Here is a 16,953-nt window from a genome sequence, read left to right as displayed (position 1 = left end):
CAGCACGACCCGCCTCAGGATGTGAGCCTCTCTCCAGGGAGGGACATTAGGTCAAAGAACTCTCAAGAAGAACCTCAGAAAAATTTGTCTAGGTAGCTACAAAGGTATAAAAGTATACTTACAAAGGTTGAATTCTACATTTATACACATTTTATATTTACAGCACCCATCAAATTATACCAATATATCACAAAATAATTCAGCAAGTGCAACTTTAAAAAACCGTTTGTCTTTGAAAAGCTTGAAATGTCTAGACACCTTCTGGTTGTCAGCAGGGGCCACACATCCCAGCTCGCCTGGGAAAGCCCTGACCGCGCCTCCCGCTCTCCGAAGCGTGCGGGCCCAGCAATAGTTTACACGGCACGCTCTCCCTGGATAGGAAGGGTTTTCCGACCAGGACTAAAGAGTTGTTAGCAGACTACGTTGTTGGAACAGTTGTGCTAAAGGCAAACTTGAAGAAGCCCAAAACAGAGAACCCCAAGAGAACAACAGACAATGGGGGAGGACGCATTCAGGCTGGTCATCGAGACGGCACTGTGCGGGGAGGGGTGGCCGTCCACGCTCCTCTTTGACATTGCAACACTCGCACGCCTGAACCACAGGCCCCGTGGCTGCAGGGGGCAGTGATGATTACTGTGGAAATGTTATTAAAGGTACCAAATATTTTTGATCCAGTATTAATGAAAATTCAATTCAGATCAGGGGCCACAAGCTTCAACGGGAGCAACAGTTTTTAAGAGAACAGGAAACTCTGAGAATGGAAAGCACTAACCCAGCCCATATCATTTTGTCCGGAAGATGAGAAAGAAGGCCAGGGGGGTGTTAGCCATCACTACCCGAAAGACCCTGGAATGTACTGAGAGTCAGCGCGGGTGAGGGCCGTCTCAGGCATGCCTGTGCTGTCTGTCCTGTCATCCTAAGCCCAAGACCTGTTTCAAGGGAGTTGTTCCTCATCTTCTACCCAAACCACGGCAGTTTGTTCTATAGCCTGAACCGGGATACTTACTTTCAGTAAGAAATGTGTTTAGTATCAGACTTCTCCTTATTGGAAAATAAATATAATCTTCGAATTTAACAATAAAAAAGAGGGGCTGGCCCGGTGGCGCAGCAGTTAAGTGTGCACACTCCACTTCAGCGGCCCAGGGTTCTCCGGTTCAGATCCCGGGTGAGGAGATGGCACTGCTTGGCATGCCATACTGTGGCAGGCGTCCCACATATAAAGTAGAGGAAGATGAGCACAGATGCTAGCTCAGGGCCAGGCTTCCTCAGCAAAAAGAGGAGCACTGGCAGCAGATGTTAGCTCAGGGTTAATCTTCCTCAAAAAAAAAATAAATAAATAATAAAAAGAAAAAAGAAACTTCACTTACTCATTTTATGTTTGTTCTGGAAAGCTGAATTTTATTATTAACCCTATATGTAACATTTAACCTACTATGACTTTTACCTAATCTTGTTATAATCAACTCCACCAATAGAAAATACTCTTTGTATCCTGCTGAAGTTAGAGAGCCATCTCTGTATTTCCCCTTGCAGCAAAAGCAATTTACAAACTCCATGCAGAATCTCAACCTTGCACAACCCTATGGTACAACAACACCTAACTATCAAACGGGTCCAGGGCCTTGGTTCACAGGCCCAAGTGGCCATCGCTTGACCATATTTGACCCTGGCTTGGTCCTACTCCACCGGGGTTCTTGGGGGCAAAGTTGTCAGGTGCATGTAGCAGTGAGCTCAAGGTTGACTGGAAGCACAGAACCACGGAGACCCCCATGGCACAATCAGCAGGACCAAGCCTTTTGGGACACGACGGCTGAACTCTTATGGCATCTGTTGTGAAGAAAGCAGAGCTTCTGGGCTGGCCGCACAGGAGAGTCACCTGGGCAGGTGCGGGGAGTAGGAAGAGGTAGGTAATGAGCACACCTCTCGGGACAAGCCAGGCTGACTTTATTAGCATCCTCAGAGGCAGGCATGGGGCACCGTTTGTTCGTTAAGCGATTTTGTGTGGCAGCTCTGCAGCGGTGCAAGAAGCTGAGGTCACTTGTGTCTGGAGGCAGGAGGGGAAGGTGGCTGAGAACCTTGGGCAAGTCTGCGTGTGGCTATGGACCCTGTGTAATATGGGGAACAAGTAATCTCACCTAAAATCAAAACTGTGCCGACCTCCTGCTCTTAGATTATTAGAAATCCATCTTTGCCAACATCGTTTCTTGTTAACCTGAACACACCCCTTTGAACTCTCCTTTCCCAAAGCGGCAGCTGAGCGTGGAAGCTCCAGACAGAAACACGATGGGCTGAGAGGATGTTAACTTTCAGACACAAAGGCTGTCTGAGGCACTGTGAGCCTGGGGAAGGGCATGCGATGTGACCTCCTTGAGGAACACTGCAATCGAACTGCAGGATGACCTCTGCCAAGGTTGTGGAGGTTCCAGGAGCTTCTGGAGAACAGGCTCCTTTGAAGTAGAACATCAAATGCAAGACTCTGGGCTGACTGCATTTGTCTGTTTGGAGTCAGAGCTCACTCTCCGCAAAAAGAACGTCACACATGGGTCGTTTTGTGCTGCAGGCACCACACCGCACTTACTCGCTAAGACACTTCCTTGCTTCTCTTCTTGCACCACGGAGATACCTGCCCCCTTCCCAGCCCTTCACAGCCCCACCTCCCTCCGTTGGCCATTCTGATAACCAGATGTAAGTGCTCATACCTCTGAGTAGCCCAGTCTTATCCACAGAGGCCTACAAAGAGCCCCTCATGGAAAAATAACAGGGTTTCTGTCCTTCGGGCAGCTGCAGGAAGCCTTGCTGAGGTGGAGCCCTCTGGGGTGCATCCTATCAGCGCGCCCTGTCTCCGGACAGTATCCAGGTTTGTCACAACAAAATCAAGGTTTTACAGCTTAACCTTGCTTCACTGACACAACACACGTAATAGGAAACCATGTCTGATCCACCACTGCAGAACCCTGGAGGCTTTCCTGCACTGCGCTGGACACGTATGTGCGCTGTTTTGGGAGGAAAAACTTGATTTCTCCAACATGGAAGTACTCGCACTCAGGAATACCTTCTCCCATGAAGCTGACGAGGTCGGGTTCTCTACTTCCACGTCGTCTTCCGTCCCTGTCGCAATGCCTGGAGGACAGCTCAATGTCCAGTCACTCACAAAACGCGCATGATCAACGCGGACCTCTAGAGAAAAAAGAAACAAGGTCTGAGGAGTGCAATGGGGGGCGCAGAGAAGAGGCTCAACTCTTCATGCTTATAAACAGAACACGAAGACACCAGCCCACGAGGCTAAGGCCACGTGGCTTCTAACAGGCCAGTTACGGAACCCTGTGCCTCCGGGGCGCTGCTGCGTCCTGCATCACATCTTTTCTTTTTTCCCTTGCTTCCTCCAGTGTCCTGGATATAAGCATATACCAGGCAATGTCAGGAACTCATGCAACCGGGGTCTACACTCCGGAGAGGCACACTCTGGCCCTCACCCAGCGGCGGTGCTGAAATGATGAGGGCTCAGGTCCCAAGTCAGGGAAATGTGTGTGAGCGGGAAAGGAACCACAGTCCAAAGGGCCAGCTGGGGATTTGCTGGGCAAACATCACGAGGAACAGACACCTCAAAGTTTAAAAGCTAGGATGTCCTGAACGGGCCATCTAGACACTCCCAGAGGAAGCCCCCTCCCCATCTCTGAGGCCCAGCGAGGCCACATTCCCTCTGCACACATCTGAGGGGAGCAGATGAAATAAGAATTGCGCACGGGTGAAGACTGTTGAAGCTGATGACAGGTTCAAGGGTATTCACGACGCCATTCTTTCTACTCGTGTAGACATTTGAAAATGTCTGTAATCAAAAGTTAATGAAAATACTTCCACTGAGCCCTGGCCCTGCACAGAGCCGTGAGAGCAACAAGCTGAGCAGCTGCCTTTGGCACAAGAGCCCCTTTGCTGCAGCCCCACCCTCTACCCAAAGCACCTGCAGCTGGCGGGGCCCCTTCGTGGAAAGTCCCTAATCCCCAGAACGAGGGCACTGCCACGATGGAACGGAGGCGGGTGCACTGGTTTTCTGTCTGACGTGAAGCCGCTTCTGTCTAAGCTCCTTCAACACCCAGTCTCTGGTTTCAGCCAGCTTCACTCCCAGCGGGAGGCCTGCCAGCAGCCAAGAGCAGCAGTGGGCTGGGCCGTCTAACAGAGGACGTGTCTCAGACTTTATTCAATCAACACCAGCACCACCCAAGCAGGAATATGGGCCTTTGACTCCCCCCAATTTTCCAGGACAATATGGAATTCAAATTAAATATTTTGATTCAATGCTACTATTTACTCTCAAGAGTCCAGTGTATTAAGGGGCTGGCCTGGTGGGGCAGCCATTAAGTTTGCATGTTCCACTTTGGTGACCTGGGGTTCGCCAGTTCAGATCCCGGGTACGGACATGGCACTGCTGCTTGGCAAGCCATACTGTGGCAGGCGTCCCACATATAAAGTAGAGGACGATGAGCACAGATGTTAGCTCAGGGCCAGTCTTCCTCAGCAAAAAGAGGAGGATTGGTAGCAGATGTTAGCTCAGGGTTAATCTTCCTCAAAAAACAAAAAGAATAAAAAAATAAATTAAAACAAAAAGAAAGAGTCCAGTATATTAATATCTTGTGCTAATAAAAGCTGAAGAAAATTAGTCTAAGGCCATGTTCCTGAGCATTGTCTAAAGTATGTTACAGGGGCCAGCCCTGTGGCCGAGTGGTTGAGTTCGCGAGCTCCACTTCGGCGGCCCAGGGTTTCGCCGGTTCAGATCCTGGGTGTGGACATGACACAGCTCATCAAGCCATGCTGAGGCGGCGTCCCACATGCCACAACTAGAAGGACCCACAACTAAAAATATACAACTGTGTACCCGGGGGCTTTGGGGAGAAAAAGGAAAAATAAAATAAAGTGTGTTACGAGCGTAATTGAGCTGCCAACCACAGGCTAATATACCAACTTAGGTATAATTTCCCCAACTGGATGTGTCCATGAAGAAGAAATATTTAGAAAATTTTTGTGAATAATAAAAAGTGACTTCTGTTTCTCTGAAACCAATCAATTATCAGAGTTACTGTGGCCAAATTATCTGAAGAAAAAACGTCTGATTCCCTAAAACATGCTAAAATATCCCTGAACAGGAAAATTACATTAAAAACTATAAAAACATAAAATCATAAGTTACGTAAAAATAAATCACTGAAGATAAATAAATTAAATGAATGAAATTAATTCCACATGCTGTACACATAAGAATCCCCAAAGAGTTGTTCTGCATTGTTTTGAACACTGATGCCAGGGCACCCACGCACACCATTTAAATCCGTCTCTGTAGTATTTTTTAGTTCCTCGGATCTATCAGATGTGTAGCCTGAGTTGAGGACTCTCTTGAGTTTGGGAATCCCAGGAGAAGAGGGTAAGGAAGCAGGCTTTGAGTTCAGACAGGGGTTCCTAATCCCAGTGCTGTCACCTTCTAGGGAGCGTGGGGCAAGCTGTCTGGCCTCTTTTATTCTCTATTTCCGCATCTGGAAACTGAGCTAGGAGTCCCTCTTTAGAGGGTGTGGGTGGGGATGAACTCAGCACGTGTGGACTTTGCTGGACACCAGCCCAGGGGAGCCCCTGTGAGTGGGCTCTGACACCAGTGTTCCTTCCAAAGGCCTTACCGACTCGCACTCCTTCGGGGGGAGGACTGAGGCTCTGGCTACAGAGTCGAAGGCCTCCACTTTCCTCAGCTCTCACAGACGCTGTGCTCTTCAAGGAAGGGGCGCAGGCCGTCCAGACACACCTAACAGGGGTGGTAACAACGGGAGGGATGAGTGAATCAAGCGCCATCATTTTATCCGTGACCATCTTGTGACGGATTTTCTATCCATATCCACATTTCTTTCATTAACTAAGCACACAGTTGACTCCCACACCAATGAAGAGAAAGCTGTTTCTGTGGTTTTTTAACTTTGTGTTTTCCAAATTTGGGGCCTGTTTTCAAACGCGAACTGAAACAGAGTCCTCATCTTACTATGAAAATAGTCTCACTGCCTCCCCCACTGCTCCTTCCAGGCCTTCCACGCTCAGGTGCAGAGGGCAGAAGCTGTCATGTCAGTGCCTGAAAGCCTGGGCCTCCGGGTGGCGGATGGGGCTCTCCTGCCACTCCACCCCTGCTCCAGCTGTTCGCACTCAGCTCCTGAGACCCCAACTGCAGACCATGTCCTTTCACCCCTGCGTGGACCTGACACACTGTGGAAAGAAGAACGTGGAACCAGCTGTTACAAGACTGTGGACGGCCTGACAGACACGAAGCAGGCACTCCATCAGGCCTTTCCGGTTTAATCTCCACCACACATCTGGGAGGGGAAGTGCAATTACTTTTTAAGATGAAATCAATCACGGAGACCCTAGAAGACAAGGCAGCTTGGCAAAGCAGCACGAGTGTTTAAAGCTGAATGCCTCCAGAGCTGAGGCCAATTCCACTGCTCCTTCCTGCATGTGCTCCCTAGAGCAGACCCCTGCAGAGTTCCAGATGCAACTCCGCAGCCCCCGCGCCATCTCCCGCGGCACAGTGGTGTGCATGTTCTTTCTGGGATCCCTAGGCCTCTGCTCTGATGCTCAGCAGCTGGCGTCTGGCCACTTCCCTACATGCTGTGGCTCCTCAGGGCCAAGGGTACCTGGGCCTGTGTCCACTAGGCCACTGGCAATCTAGAAAGATCTGTATGCAGCAAACTAAATAGCCCTAAACCGAGGTGTGGGGACTGGGATCTGGTCTTTACTCTACCAGGCAGGGGTGGCATGATTTGGGTATCTCATCCACACCCAGCCCCCACCACAGGCTCTCCCACCTCCTGTTGTGGCCACGGGGCCAGGCTCTGACACACCCCTTCCTAGACAGACTTGAGGTGTCTCCTCCTTCTTCTCTGTAAGACAGGAATGGCACGCTGGCACCTACTTCAGGGGATAGCCTCCAGGACTGTCCCCCACCAGGAAGGGCTGCCTTGTGCTGAGCACTCCTTGACTGGCAGGTGTTCATCTCACTCCTAGAGACGGGGTTTCATCTCTCCCATGAAAATGCACTCAGCCTGGTATCATGCTTTTTACCTCTCCTGGGTGTCTGTGAAATCTGGAGGACATATATTTTCATTTAAACAAGGCTTCCACTAAGAGAAAAGCCTATTTTTACACACCTGGTTCTAGATGCAATGACCAAGAAGCTGTCACCAGAGGGCAGACGAGGACACTATTTAAGGAGAATTGGGGAAAATTGGTGGGGGGTGGTGCCGGTGCAAGGCTCTATTTTGACAAATGAAGGTGGTCCCTGGGCAAAAGGTCTCCGTTAAGCTATTGAGTAATTCCAAGAATTTCCTTTCTACCCATCACCACACTTGTCTTCCAGAGACCAGGGAAATGAGGAAATGAAAAAATACAAACGGGACAACTCCAGAACCAGGCACATCACACTGCAACACTTAAAGGAATTTCTGCCAAGATCTGGGGGCAGATCACATGGGGGAAAGGGCCGTCCTAGCCTCTGCCACTGCCAGGGACCCCACAGCTCACAGCTGCCGGCGCCCACCAACTGCCGGCCCGGCACAAGGTCACGGGACCCTGGTGCAGAGCTCCAACGTGGGCATGACTTCCAAGAGCTAACAGGGAGCCAGCTGCCACAAAGGACCCCCTCCCTCTGAAAGGGAGCATGAGAATGCCAGCAGCTGTGCCCTCACAGGATGCATCAGGATCCCCTGGGCTCGTCCTTGAGTTCTAAAATCTTTTCAAATAACACAATGAGGGGGGGGTGAAAATTTAATTTAAATACACCCCCATCAGTGAGGAGGATCTGGACCCCAGGCTCTGGCCATTTCCAAAGAGGGACCTCTGCGAATTAATCTGCACCCTCAGCTGAGGACAGCAGTGCTGCTGGCGGTTCACACGTTCTCCTCCGGGGCATCTTGAAAGCCACTAGACTCTTTCAATTATGTTATCAATCTTTAAAAATTGCCCTGCGAGTGAGCATTTCTGAGCGGCAGCGGAGGACGAAAGCATTTCGCTCTCTCAAGAGTAGAGCTGAGCACTCATCTTGAAGGAGCGAGCGCAGGCTCCAGCCCCTGTCCCACGTGGCTGCCTCTCCTCCTAGGAGGCGGAGGCCCCCTCTGCCCTGCCTGGCCTGCCCATTCTCCAGGGCATAAGGGCTTAGCTCTGCAGGGGGACTGCCGTGACTCGGCTGCCCCAGGATGGTCTTCCTCAGTGCCTACTCGTCTCATTAGAAGTTGATATGGGGGAACATGTTTGCTGACCTCCATTACTAAGTCAAACATTAACAAGCCTGAAGCCACAGAGACCTCACATTCAAACAGATTTAAAACAAACTAGGCAGGTAAGCAGAAAACTGTCATCTTTCTCGGTGTCTACTGTGGGAATCTGCCATCAAGCCCTCAGATGGAATCTTGAATGGCAACTTGCATGATGGCTTCCTTCTGTTCTTTTCATTTGTTTATTCTTTTTATTGCCTCAACTAATTGTTTACACTGAGCATTGTTACTCTGGGTTTTTTTTTTTTCTGCTGAGAAAGATTTGCCCTGAGCTAACATCTGCCCCAATCTTCCTCTGTTTTGAATGTGAGATGCCACTACGGCATGGCCGCTGACGGGTGGTGCAGGTCTGTGCCCAGGAACTGAACCTGGGCTGCCAAATCTGATGCACCAAACTAAACCACTAGGCCACGGGGCTGGCCCCATGGGAATTGTACTTACTAAGGTCCTTCAGCAGCATTTCAACTCCCCATCACATCTCCACAGTAAAGTTTATATACTGTGAGATCCTCAGGGGACACTGGAAGTCTGATGCCTCTGGCTTAGAGATGAGGGAATGTGCACATTCTGGTTAGACCATTCTGGCTGTAAATGGGGGTCATACCACGGAAGAAGGTGGGCTTGGAAGGAGATAAAAGAAGAGCGCACACACACTCTCATACAACTTCACACACACAGTCACAAAACATGCACACAAAGACACATACACAAACATACATACACTCGCACGTGTATACACATGTAAATACACAAACAGATATGGTACATTCATACCCAAGCTGACACACATGGCATACACACTCACGTATACACAAAATCACACATACACACATTTTAAGCCTAACTCCACGGTATGGTGGGCATAGTATAACCAATGAAACCTCTTCTACTCCTGCAAATCAGACCAGCCACTCCACCTTAATAACTCAGGAGACCCCAAAAGGCCACAACTTCAGAAATGGCCTCTTCATACCCATCACAATGGTTACTGCATCCATGAACCTATTTTTCTCTGCAATGTTAGAAATATATAGGTAAAAAATTATGATAAAGTCGATGACTCCCCCTCCTCGATTTATCTTTTCCCTTCTTCCTAAGGAAAAAGGGGTAATTCCTTGCCAACCGATAACAGTGACGTGTGTGTATCAAATAGTGCCAACACCAAGGCTTTGGGAGTTGGCAGGGGCTGGGGCATTTAGAATAAAAGAAAAACGAGGTAATAGAAAAATCAAGGAGGCAAATCTGTAGCCCAAATCAGCCAATTTCTGGCAGCAGTGACATGACACAACACAAAGAACTTTCCCACCACGATACAGCAGGCCCATCAGCGTGCGGCCTGAATGTTCCCGGCCCAGCCACCATCTGTAAACAGACACAGGCAGCCATGACAGGCGGAAATGCCCACACAAACACTGACGACGGGAAAGATCTCCTTTCATCTTCACAAGGACCCTGTGGAGTGGGCACATGAGAAAGCTGGGGTGCTCGGATTCTCAGGATGGGAGGCCCGGGTGTAAGGAGAAGAAGTGACACGCCAAGGTCCCCAGCTAGGTCACGGGGGCACATTCAGTCCCAGGCAGTGTGACTCAGAGCTTGCAGCAGCCACTCATCCACAGGAGACCAGGTCTGCAGGCTCGGGAATCCCCATCCCAGAGGCAGGTCACCTCACTGAGCCTGGGGCCTGGGGAGGGGTGTGGAAGGGGCTGTGCCACATAACACAGCCAGCAGGCACTGGATGGCAGAACTTATGGTGTCACACTGCCTCAACACAACATGTGTGTGCTGGCGGATGCAGAGCATGGAGAGGGAGGGTTAGAAGTAAGATCTGTGGTCCCTGTGATGTCTCACTTGTGTTGGGTTCCACACCAGGGACTTGACAGTAGAAAGACAGCTTGACTCTGGCCGCTGCCAGGCAGCAGGAGGTTCTGGGAACTCTGAGCCACCCTCCATTTGCAGAAGAGTGAAGGGCACTTCTCAGGGATGAAGGCAGCCCTTGGAGGAGTCCCAAAAAGACCTTCAGGATAAATCCATTCTTGGCACAGAGTCCCATCTCAGAGCTCACCTCCAGACAGTCGGCGCCTGCTCCCTCAGGGTCTACTTCGGAAACTGGCCCCAAGATCCAGGAGCTGTCACCTCCCTCACCAGAGCTTGTCCAGAGTCCCCAAATAAACGTGAGTGTCACTCAGGAGATGACTGCTCCAGCAGTGACCTTAAGAGCTCGCGTGATACCAGATTGCCAGGTCTGAGCCGATACCCTTTCACGGCAGCACAGTGGAAAAGTGGTAGACTCAGGATTTGCCTAAATTAACGAAGACTGTCAGTGTCTGGAGTTAGTCTTTGCTACATCACAGGCCAGGCCTGGAGGCCAAAGTCAGGGGCACTCTCCCAGCCTCAATAGGAGGACATCAGTTGGGTTAAAACTTAATTCTGCATACAGTTCTTTAATCTGGGCAACTCCTTGAAAAATCATCATTTCTTTCTCCACTAAAGTAAAAGTGGAATATTCCTTTTGAAAGAAAAATTCCTGAATGTATACCGTAAAATACAGCTTATCAGAGTCCCTGAGAACAGTGGCAGCTTACCTTTCCCGCTCACGAGAAATGCCTTTAGCTGAGACCCGGGACCTGGGCACCGAGGACTTTCCCAGAGTCTGTCGGTCACAACCACTGCAGTCAGCGAGCCGGCCTCCTCCTAAATCCCCTAGAAGACAGAGAAATGGAGGAGCTTAACGCTTCCAACTTCTGCGCCATGAGCACCTCCTATCAGGACACACGTCACACACAGGGAAAACACCAAAACTGCCGATAATATTTTCCTGATCAAAAATAGCTTTTTTCCTAATACTTTCAGAAAGCTCCTCTTATTGAGCTTTAAGTAGGGGTGTTTCTGTGTCTGCCTGAAATAGACCCAAGGGAGAGAGTGCAAACGGAAGCTGAGAAGGTCTGACCACGGATCTTATTCTAAACCTCTCTCTCCATGCTCTGTGTCCACCAGCACACACATGTTGTGTTGAGGCAGCATGACATCATAAGCTCTGCCATCGACTGCCTGCTGGCAGCGTGACATGGCACAGCCTCTTCCACAAAGCCGTAACTGTAGACAACGACATTAGGGAACAGGCCACCTTCCAGAAAAGTTTTCACAAGAAAGACTAACAGGGGGCATGTAGCTGGCCCTCCGCTCCTGGTATGTCCTGAGCCTTCTCTCTCCACCCACCTCCACCCCTCCTGTGGGACCAAAGAAATGAGCTGCCTCCCACCCCCTGGCCTGTCTCCTCCTTTGCAATTTGGAGAGCTGGACGGAGTCCTCTCCATGATAAAATATTCTTTCTTTCCTTTTTAAGTTTTTGTTAGTTCCTGTAATTCTTTATATCCACATTTTAACAACAAAGATATTACAAAACTTCGTTTTATTTTGTGTTTTACCTAGAAAACTAGATCGTTTTTCCCTCTACTCCAGAATTGTTTATGAATGAATCTATAACTGGAGAAGAAAGTGACACCAAGCAGTGGGAGTGTTTGCTGGCACATGCTGGTTCCCAGGCGGGAGCACGGAAGGGTCCCGGAAGGATGACTGAACAGCCTGCGGGGGCTCGGGCTCAGGCAAATTTGTCTGAATCCCGTGTTTTCTAGACGTTTGCTGCAGGCCTGCAGACAGGCCATGAGCAAGCAGAGCCTCTGCCTGGTGAGTGTAAGGGCAGTTGCTGTTGGGCCAGCACACAGGTCCTGCACACACGGGCCTGCTTGCTCCCTCCAGCGCCGCAAGTCTCCTCAGCCATCCACGCCAGCACCTCTGGGTTCCTTCCTGCTGTGCTTTATGGGGGTAAATCTCAGAGATCTGGGGAAACATGTACTGTCCTATTTTACCAGTGACAGAAAGAAGGATGTGCAATCAAATACCCACAAGCTAGCAAACAAAGGCCCCTTACAAAAGTCTGAGGTTTCTTCTGACTCCAAGGAAGTCCATTTGTCACCTTTCTGTCAAATAGGAAGCCCCACTTCCAAGTCACCCACCCTGCTGAGCTGGCACCCACACCCAAGCCCGTAGCTTGCTCTCTAGCCTTTTCCTTCAAGGGGTGGGGGCTGGGAAAAGGAACACACATATTCATAACAATGGCCCAGGGTGCAAGTTTGTAAGGCCACAGAACTGACCCAAGATGCTAGGAAATGATAAGGGACAAAGAAGTGACATGACTGAAGCAAAAAATACCCCTATGCAGTCCAATGTGCTAGCCATAACCACATGGGGCTACGTGAGTTTAATTAAAATTAAGAAAGATTAACAATTTGTTTCTCCATCCCATAGCCATATTCCAAGGACTCAGTGTCTGGATACAGAACATCCATCATCATAGAATGTTCTAGTGGCCAGTGCTGGTGCAGGCAGAGCTGACAGCATCCAGTCCCCAGGACCCATCATGGTCCTTGAGGGGCTATGAGGCTGGGGCAGCATTCCTGCTCTGCCACATCCTTGGGCCTGACCCCCACGACCTGGGGTGTGCCTTGCACTTCATCTGCATGGCAAGAGCATGGACCAAACCTAGCTCCCTGCATCGCTGTGAGGATGGAGGGATATGCCAGAAGGCAAGACTGGGATAGACACTCTAAAGCAAACTGGTCAATGTCATGTGGAGTATTTCAAGCTACTTTAAGTACAAATATTCCGAATGAAATTAGTTAAATGGCTTCCTTTAAAAAATTACCATCTAAGCTCCTTATTAGGAACTGTCCAAGATGCACCAGGATTTTATCAGTCCTTGATGAAGGGAGAAAGGACAGGAGAAAAACTGTTTCTCTGCATGAAGTCACTGAGCCAGAACAGAGCCCCTGGCTGGCAGGAGCCCTGGGAGAGCCTTCCAGAAGGAAAAGCACAGAATACAACTATTCACCTCTTCTTTGTTTTTGCTAAGTTTTGATGAATAAAAGCCACCTATTTAGAATTTTTTTTCCTGAGGAAGATTGGCCCTGAGCTAACATTTGCTGCCAGTCCTCTTTTTGCTGAGGAAGATTGGCCCTGAGCTAACATCTGTGCCCATCTTCCTCTACTTTATATGTGGGACACCTGCCACAGCATGGCTTGATAAGCAGTGCGTAAATCCACACCCGGGATCCAAACCAGCAAACGCCAGGCCGCTGAAGCCAAGCATGCGAACTTAACCACTGTGCCACTGGGCCAGCCCCGAGAAAAGTTTTTTTAACCAGCAACTGTATTTCAGATTTAGTACTCAATTTTTGGTACTGCTCCTGAGGTAACAGTTTACTAAATAAGTCCTGCCTTTCTCCACAAAAGATTTAAGTACTTAGGATGTACATAGTTCAAAAGAAAAAAACAGCTACTTGAAAGTGGGTAACAGTTGTCTGAAGAGTTTCAACAATCAAAGCAGAAAGGCAACCACAGCTATTCACACAATTCACAGCATGAAAATGGCAGGGACAGCTGCTGTGTCAACAGGGTTCTTCCTGAGGGGAAACCTGAGGAATTGTTCTCCTCTGGGGCCTCAGGTCATGAAGTGCCAGGTGGCATTTAAATGGTGTGTAGTTTCAGATTTGGGGGAGCATTACATTTGCAACTCAGACAAGTGTATACGTAAAATATACAGTGCAAAACAATTCTAGAATGATATTTATCAGGAGTAATCAACTTACTTCTCAGCTCTCAATGCATATCCAGGTTCTAACCGTTATTACTTCCTGACCTTCATGTCTCACTTTCCTCACCTCTAAATGGAGCTTACATGGGGAAGCACCGGGCAGGCCAGCATTGTGTGACTTTCTCATTGCATGAGCAATTGCTATGCCTGACATTTCCCTTCTTAGATAGCAAAACTGCCAGTCACTTTCATGTCCACTCTGCTCCTAGAGGCATCTTGGAGACACTTCCTCATTTTCTATCTTTAGATGCTCTAACTCTCCTGTATCACCCACCCCACTCCACCCCTGCCAACACTCCCCATCCCAACGCACACAGAGCATCAAACAGTGCATGGGCAAATTTTGGTAACTAATTAAATTGTGGCAAAAATAGGGGAAATTGCTAAGATCTTGGTAAATATCAACTTACCTTCCTTTGAGCTGATCCCAGGAATGGGCTGCACCCAGACCAGAAGGGGCAGGGCTCCGATTAGCACCCTCCACCCTGGTCCCACACAGGCTCCCATGAGGCCTCCTGCTTAGCACCCCAGATCAGAGCACATCAGGCAAACAAGAGCAGGTGGGAGAACACCCACAAATGGCCCTAAGCCACAGGGAAAGCCCTTCCTCAGTCCCAGGAGGGGCAATGAACCTCCCACCCCAAGATTAGCACCTTGACAATTGGCCAATCATGAGCGTCCCCGGAGAAACACGCCTCCTCCCAAAAGAGCCACTCCCACATGCTCCGGGCTGCTTCTGGGCTGATGGGTATGTCCTAAACAGTGTTAATCTGCAGGGAAAGTATGTAAGCCATCTGTGAGTCCCAGTAGCAGCTCCACTAAAGTAAGCACAGTTGTTAAAATATGGTGACTGCGTGACATATCGTGGGGCACTCTGTCATTCGTAATGGAGGGCCATCACAGGACACTTTTAAAGCCATTTTTCAAGCTGGAGAAAACACAAATTTGCTATACCTGGGACTAAAAGTAGGAACTTTTGTCTTATACAACTTGTAAATAATTGTTAAATTAATAAATGGAAGCTATCTCTTCTACAATCTCCCATTTTCCCCATTGGCTTCGAAATAAAATTAAATATCCATAGGTCGGTATTCAAACTTCTTGATAAGTTGACTCCAAATGCCTTTGGTCCTTTGGCCACTTGAAGTGTAGGAGATGATATCCATTCTCCAGTCTCTCCCTCCCTCCTCCTTCTCCTTCCTCTCCCCCCCCCTCCCCCGTTGTTCCCTCCCTCCCTCCCTCCCTCTCCCCTACTCCCCCTCCCCTTCCTTGGCCCCTCCTCTTCCTCTCTTCTCTGTAGCAATCCCACTGAAGGGATACAATGATTGTAATAATGGAATTGATTTTTCTGCACTCAAGGGTTTGATGATCATTTTGATTATTCTCTCTCAAAAATGCATTATGAGCAGGAAATTAACATAACCACTTTTGCTTTAATCGTGTGCCAATGCAATTATTAAGCAAAGCTCAACATACGTAATCTATGGGGGAATTGATTAGGCTCTAGAATACGTGTCTTTAAATTTGAGTAGCAGATGATTGTCAGTATCATCTCAGCCCCATCCCATGCCCACCCCTAACCGCCAGCCTTGCTTTCAACCTTTATCCTTTATCTGGAGTAGTTTCTCTCCTAAAGCCACACCAACTAAAAATGTTATTTGATACAGATAACCGATATCATAAAATATGAATAAAATCATCTTTAGAAACCTTTGCTATTTATGTCAATCTAGATCATGCGATGTAAATCAAATACTGCATTTGCCGTGCAAGGCAGATTCAGGACAAGGCCACGGTCCCTGGCCAGACAGCCTCTCTAAGCTCCCCTACGGAGGTGAGCTGGAGCCACCAGTTTCTCCTGTTTATTTCAGAGGCGCCCAATGTGAAAGGAGGTCCACCTATGTCATTTAGGAACAGATGAGCCACCAAACACTCAAAAATCACACTGAGCATTACACTGTGTGCTCTAGACTCTGGCGAAGACCAATGGAGGGCTGCTTGGGGGCCAGTGAGGGAAGGCGCTTGTCTCCCTGGGGCGAGGGTTAGCGGGGCTCCTGCCCCACCTCCCCTGCTGCCCCCCATGCCCCAGGTCCTCGGCAGGTTTATTCAAACACTGAAAGAAGGAAGAGGAAAGTGAACAGCCTTAGGTGAAGCCCTAGACCTGGTCTTGTCTGCTCCTCCACTTCTCTTCCTGTGAGGGGAGGAAACCCACTCGGAAAACCTGACTTGGGCTTCCCTCCCTCAAGAAGCCACCTAAGTGTTTTCTAAGAGCCTACATGTTGAACTCTCCGTCTGCTGGAACCACAGGGCTGTCCTGACCTGGTGCTGGGAAGCACTGACCAAGCCTGCCTGGGTGCCACTGGCCATGGCAGCCACCGGGTGGCAGCCCAGACTCACTAGGACAGCCCCATTTCTCATGGTTTTACTGTACTTCACAATTCAGAAAAGTGCCCGGGCCTGCACTGCCTGGACCTCTCCCGACCGCCGGTGGGGAGCAGCGTTAGTCACAGGTACAGACGCCGGCTCTCTAAGACCCAGGATTAGGATGCTAGAAAGGGCCAGCGTCTCCCCGACATGTGGAATCAGGGCCCTTTCTGTGCCGAGCACAGTTAATTCAGCTCAGTCAGGGGAGCGTGACAGCAGAGAGGACAGGATCTCAGGAAGGTTGCTTCTGTTCTTCGTGCTACTGCTGGGGTCATCTTTCTTGTCATTGAGTGACCGGTGAAGTCCCTGGTCTACCGTGTCTCCCTGAGTCCCCTAGCCTGTAACCTAGTAACTGGTCATTCTCCCCTCACTACAAAGACTTCGGTACACACGCTGACTCGGCCTCATTCACCCTGGGGCTCAGAGAAATTATTTCACGATGCAATGTTACCTGATTGATCCAGACTCAGTATTTTGAACCTGTTATAATTTCAACATGACTAATAAAAGTTTAGTTTCTACTTATGAAAATAAGGATGTGCTGTGGAAATTAAGAGTCTAAAGTTCAATGTTCAGGGAACTGTA

At 49.2% G+C, this 16,953-nt stretch overlaps 1 protein-coding gene across 1 annotated transcript in view; it reads right to left on the bottom strand.

The window, feature by feature from the left end:
* The window catches only part of PKD1L1 (polycystin 1 like 1, transient receptor potential channel interacting), a 137,655-nt gene extending 121,293 nt beyond the window's left edge, over positions 1-16,362 (bottom strand). The window contains exons 1-4 of the mRNA XM_070511923.1: positions 16,221-16,362; positions 10,877-10,994; positions 5,661-5,782; positions 3,053-3,177 (exon numbers count right to left, since the gene is read on the bottom strand). Coding sequence (XP_070368024.1) covers positions 3,053-3,177; positions 5,661-5,782; positions 10,877-10,994; positions 16,221-16,362 — 507 coding nt within the window. The remainder of the gene's footprint in view (positions 1-3,052; positions 3,178-5,660; positions 5,783-10,876; positions 10,995-16,220) is intronic.
* Positions 16,363-16,953: the final 591 nt, after the last annotated feature.

The sequence above is a fragment of the Equus asinus genome, chromosome 1, assembly GCF_041296235.1.
Source record: "Equus asinus isolate D_3611 breed Donkey chromosome 1, EquAss-T2T_v2, whole genome shotgun sequence".
Taxonomy (NCBI): domain Eukaryota; kingdom Metazoa; phylum Chordata; class Mammalia; order Perissodactyla; family Equidae; genus Equus; species Equus asinus.
Note: the sequence above shows the minus strand (reverse complement) of the source record. Positions and strands in the feature narration are given on the sequence as shown.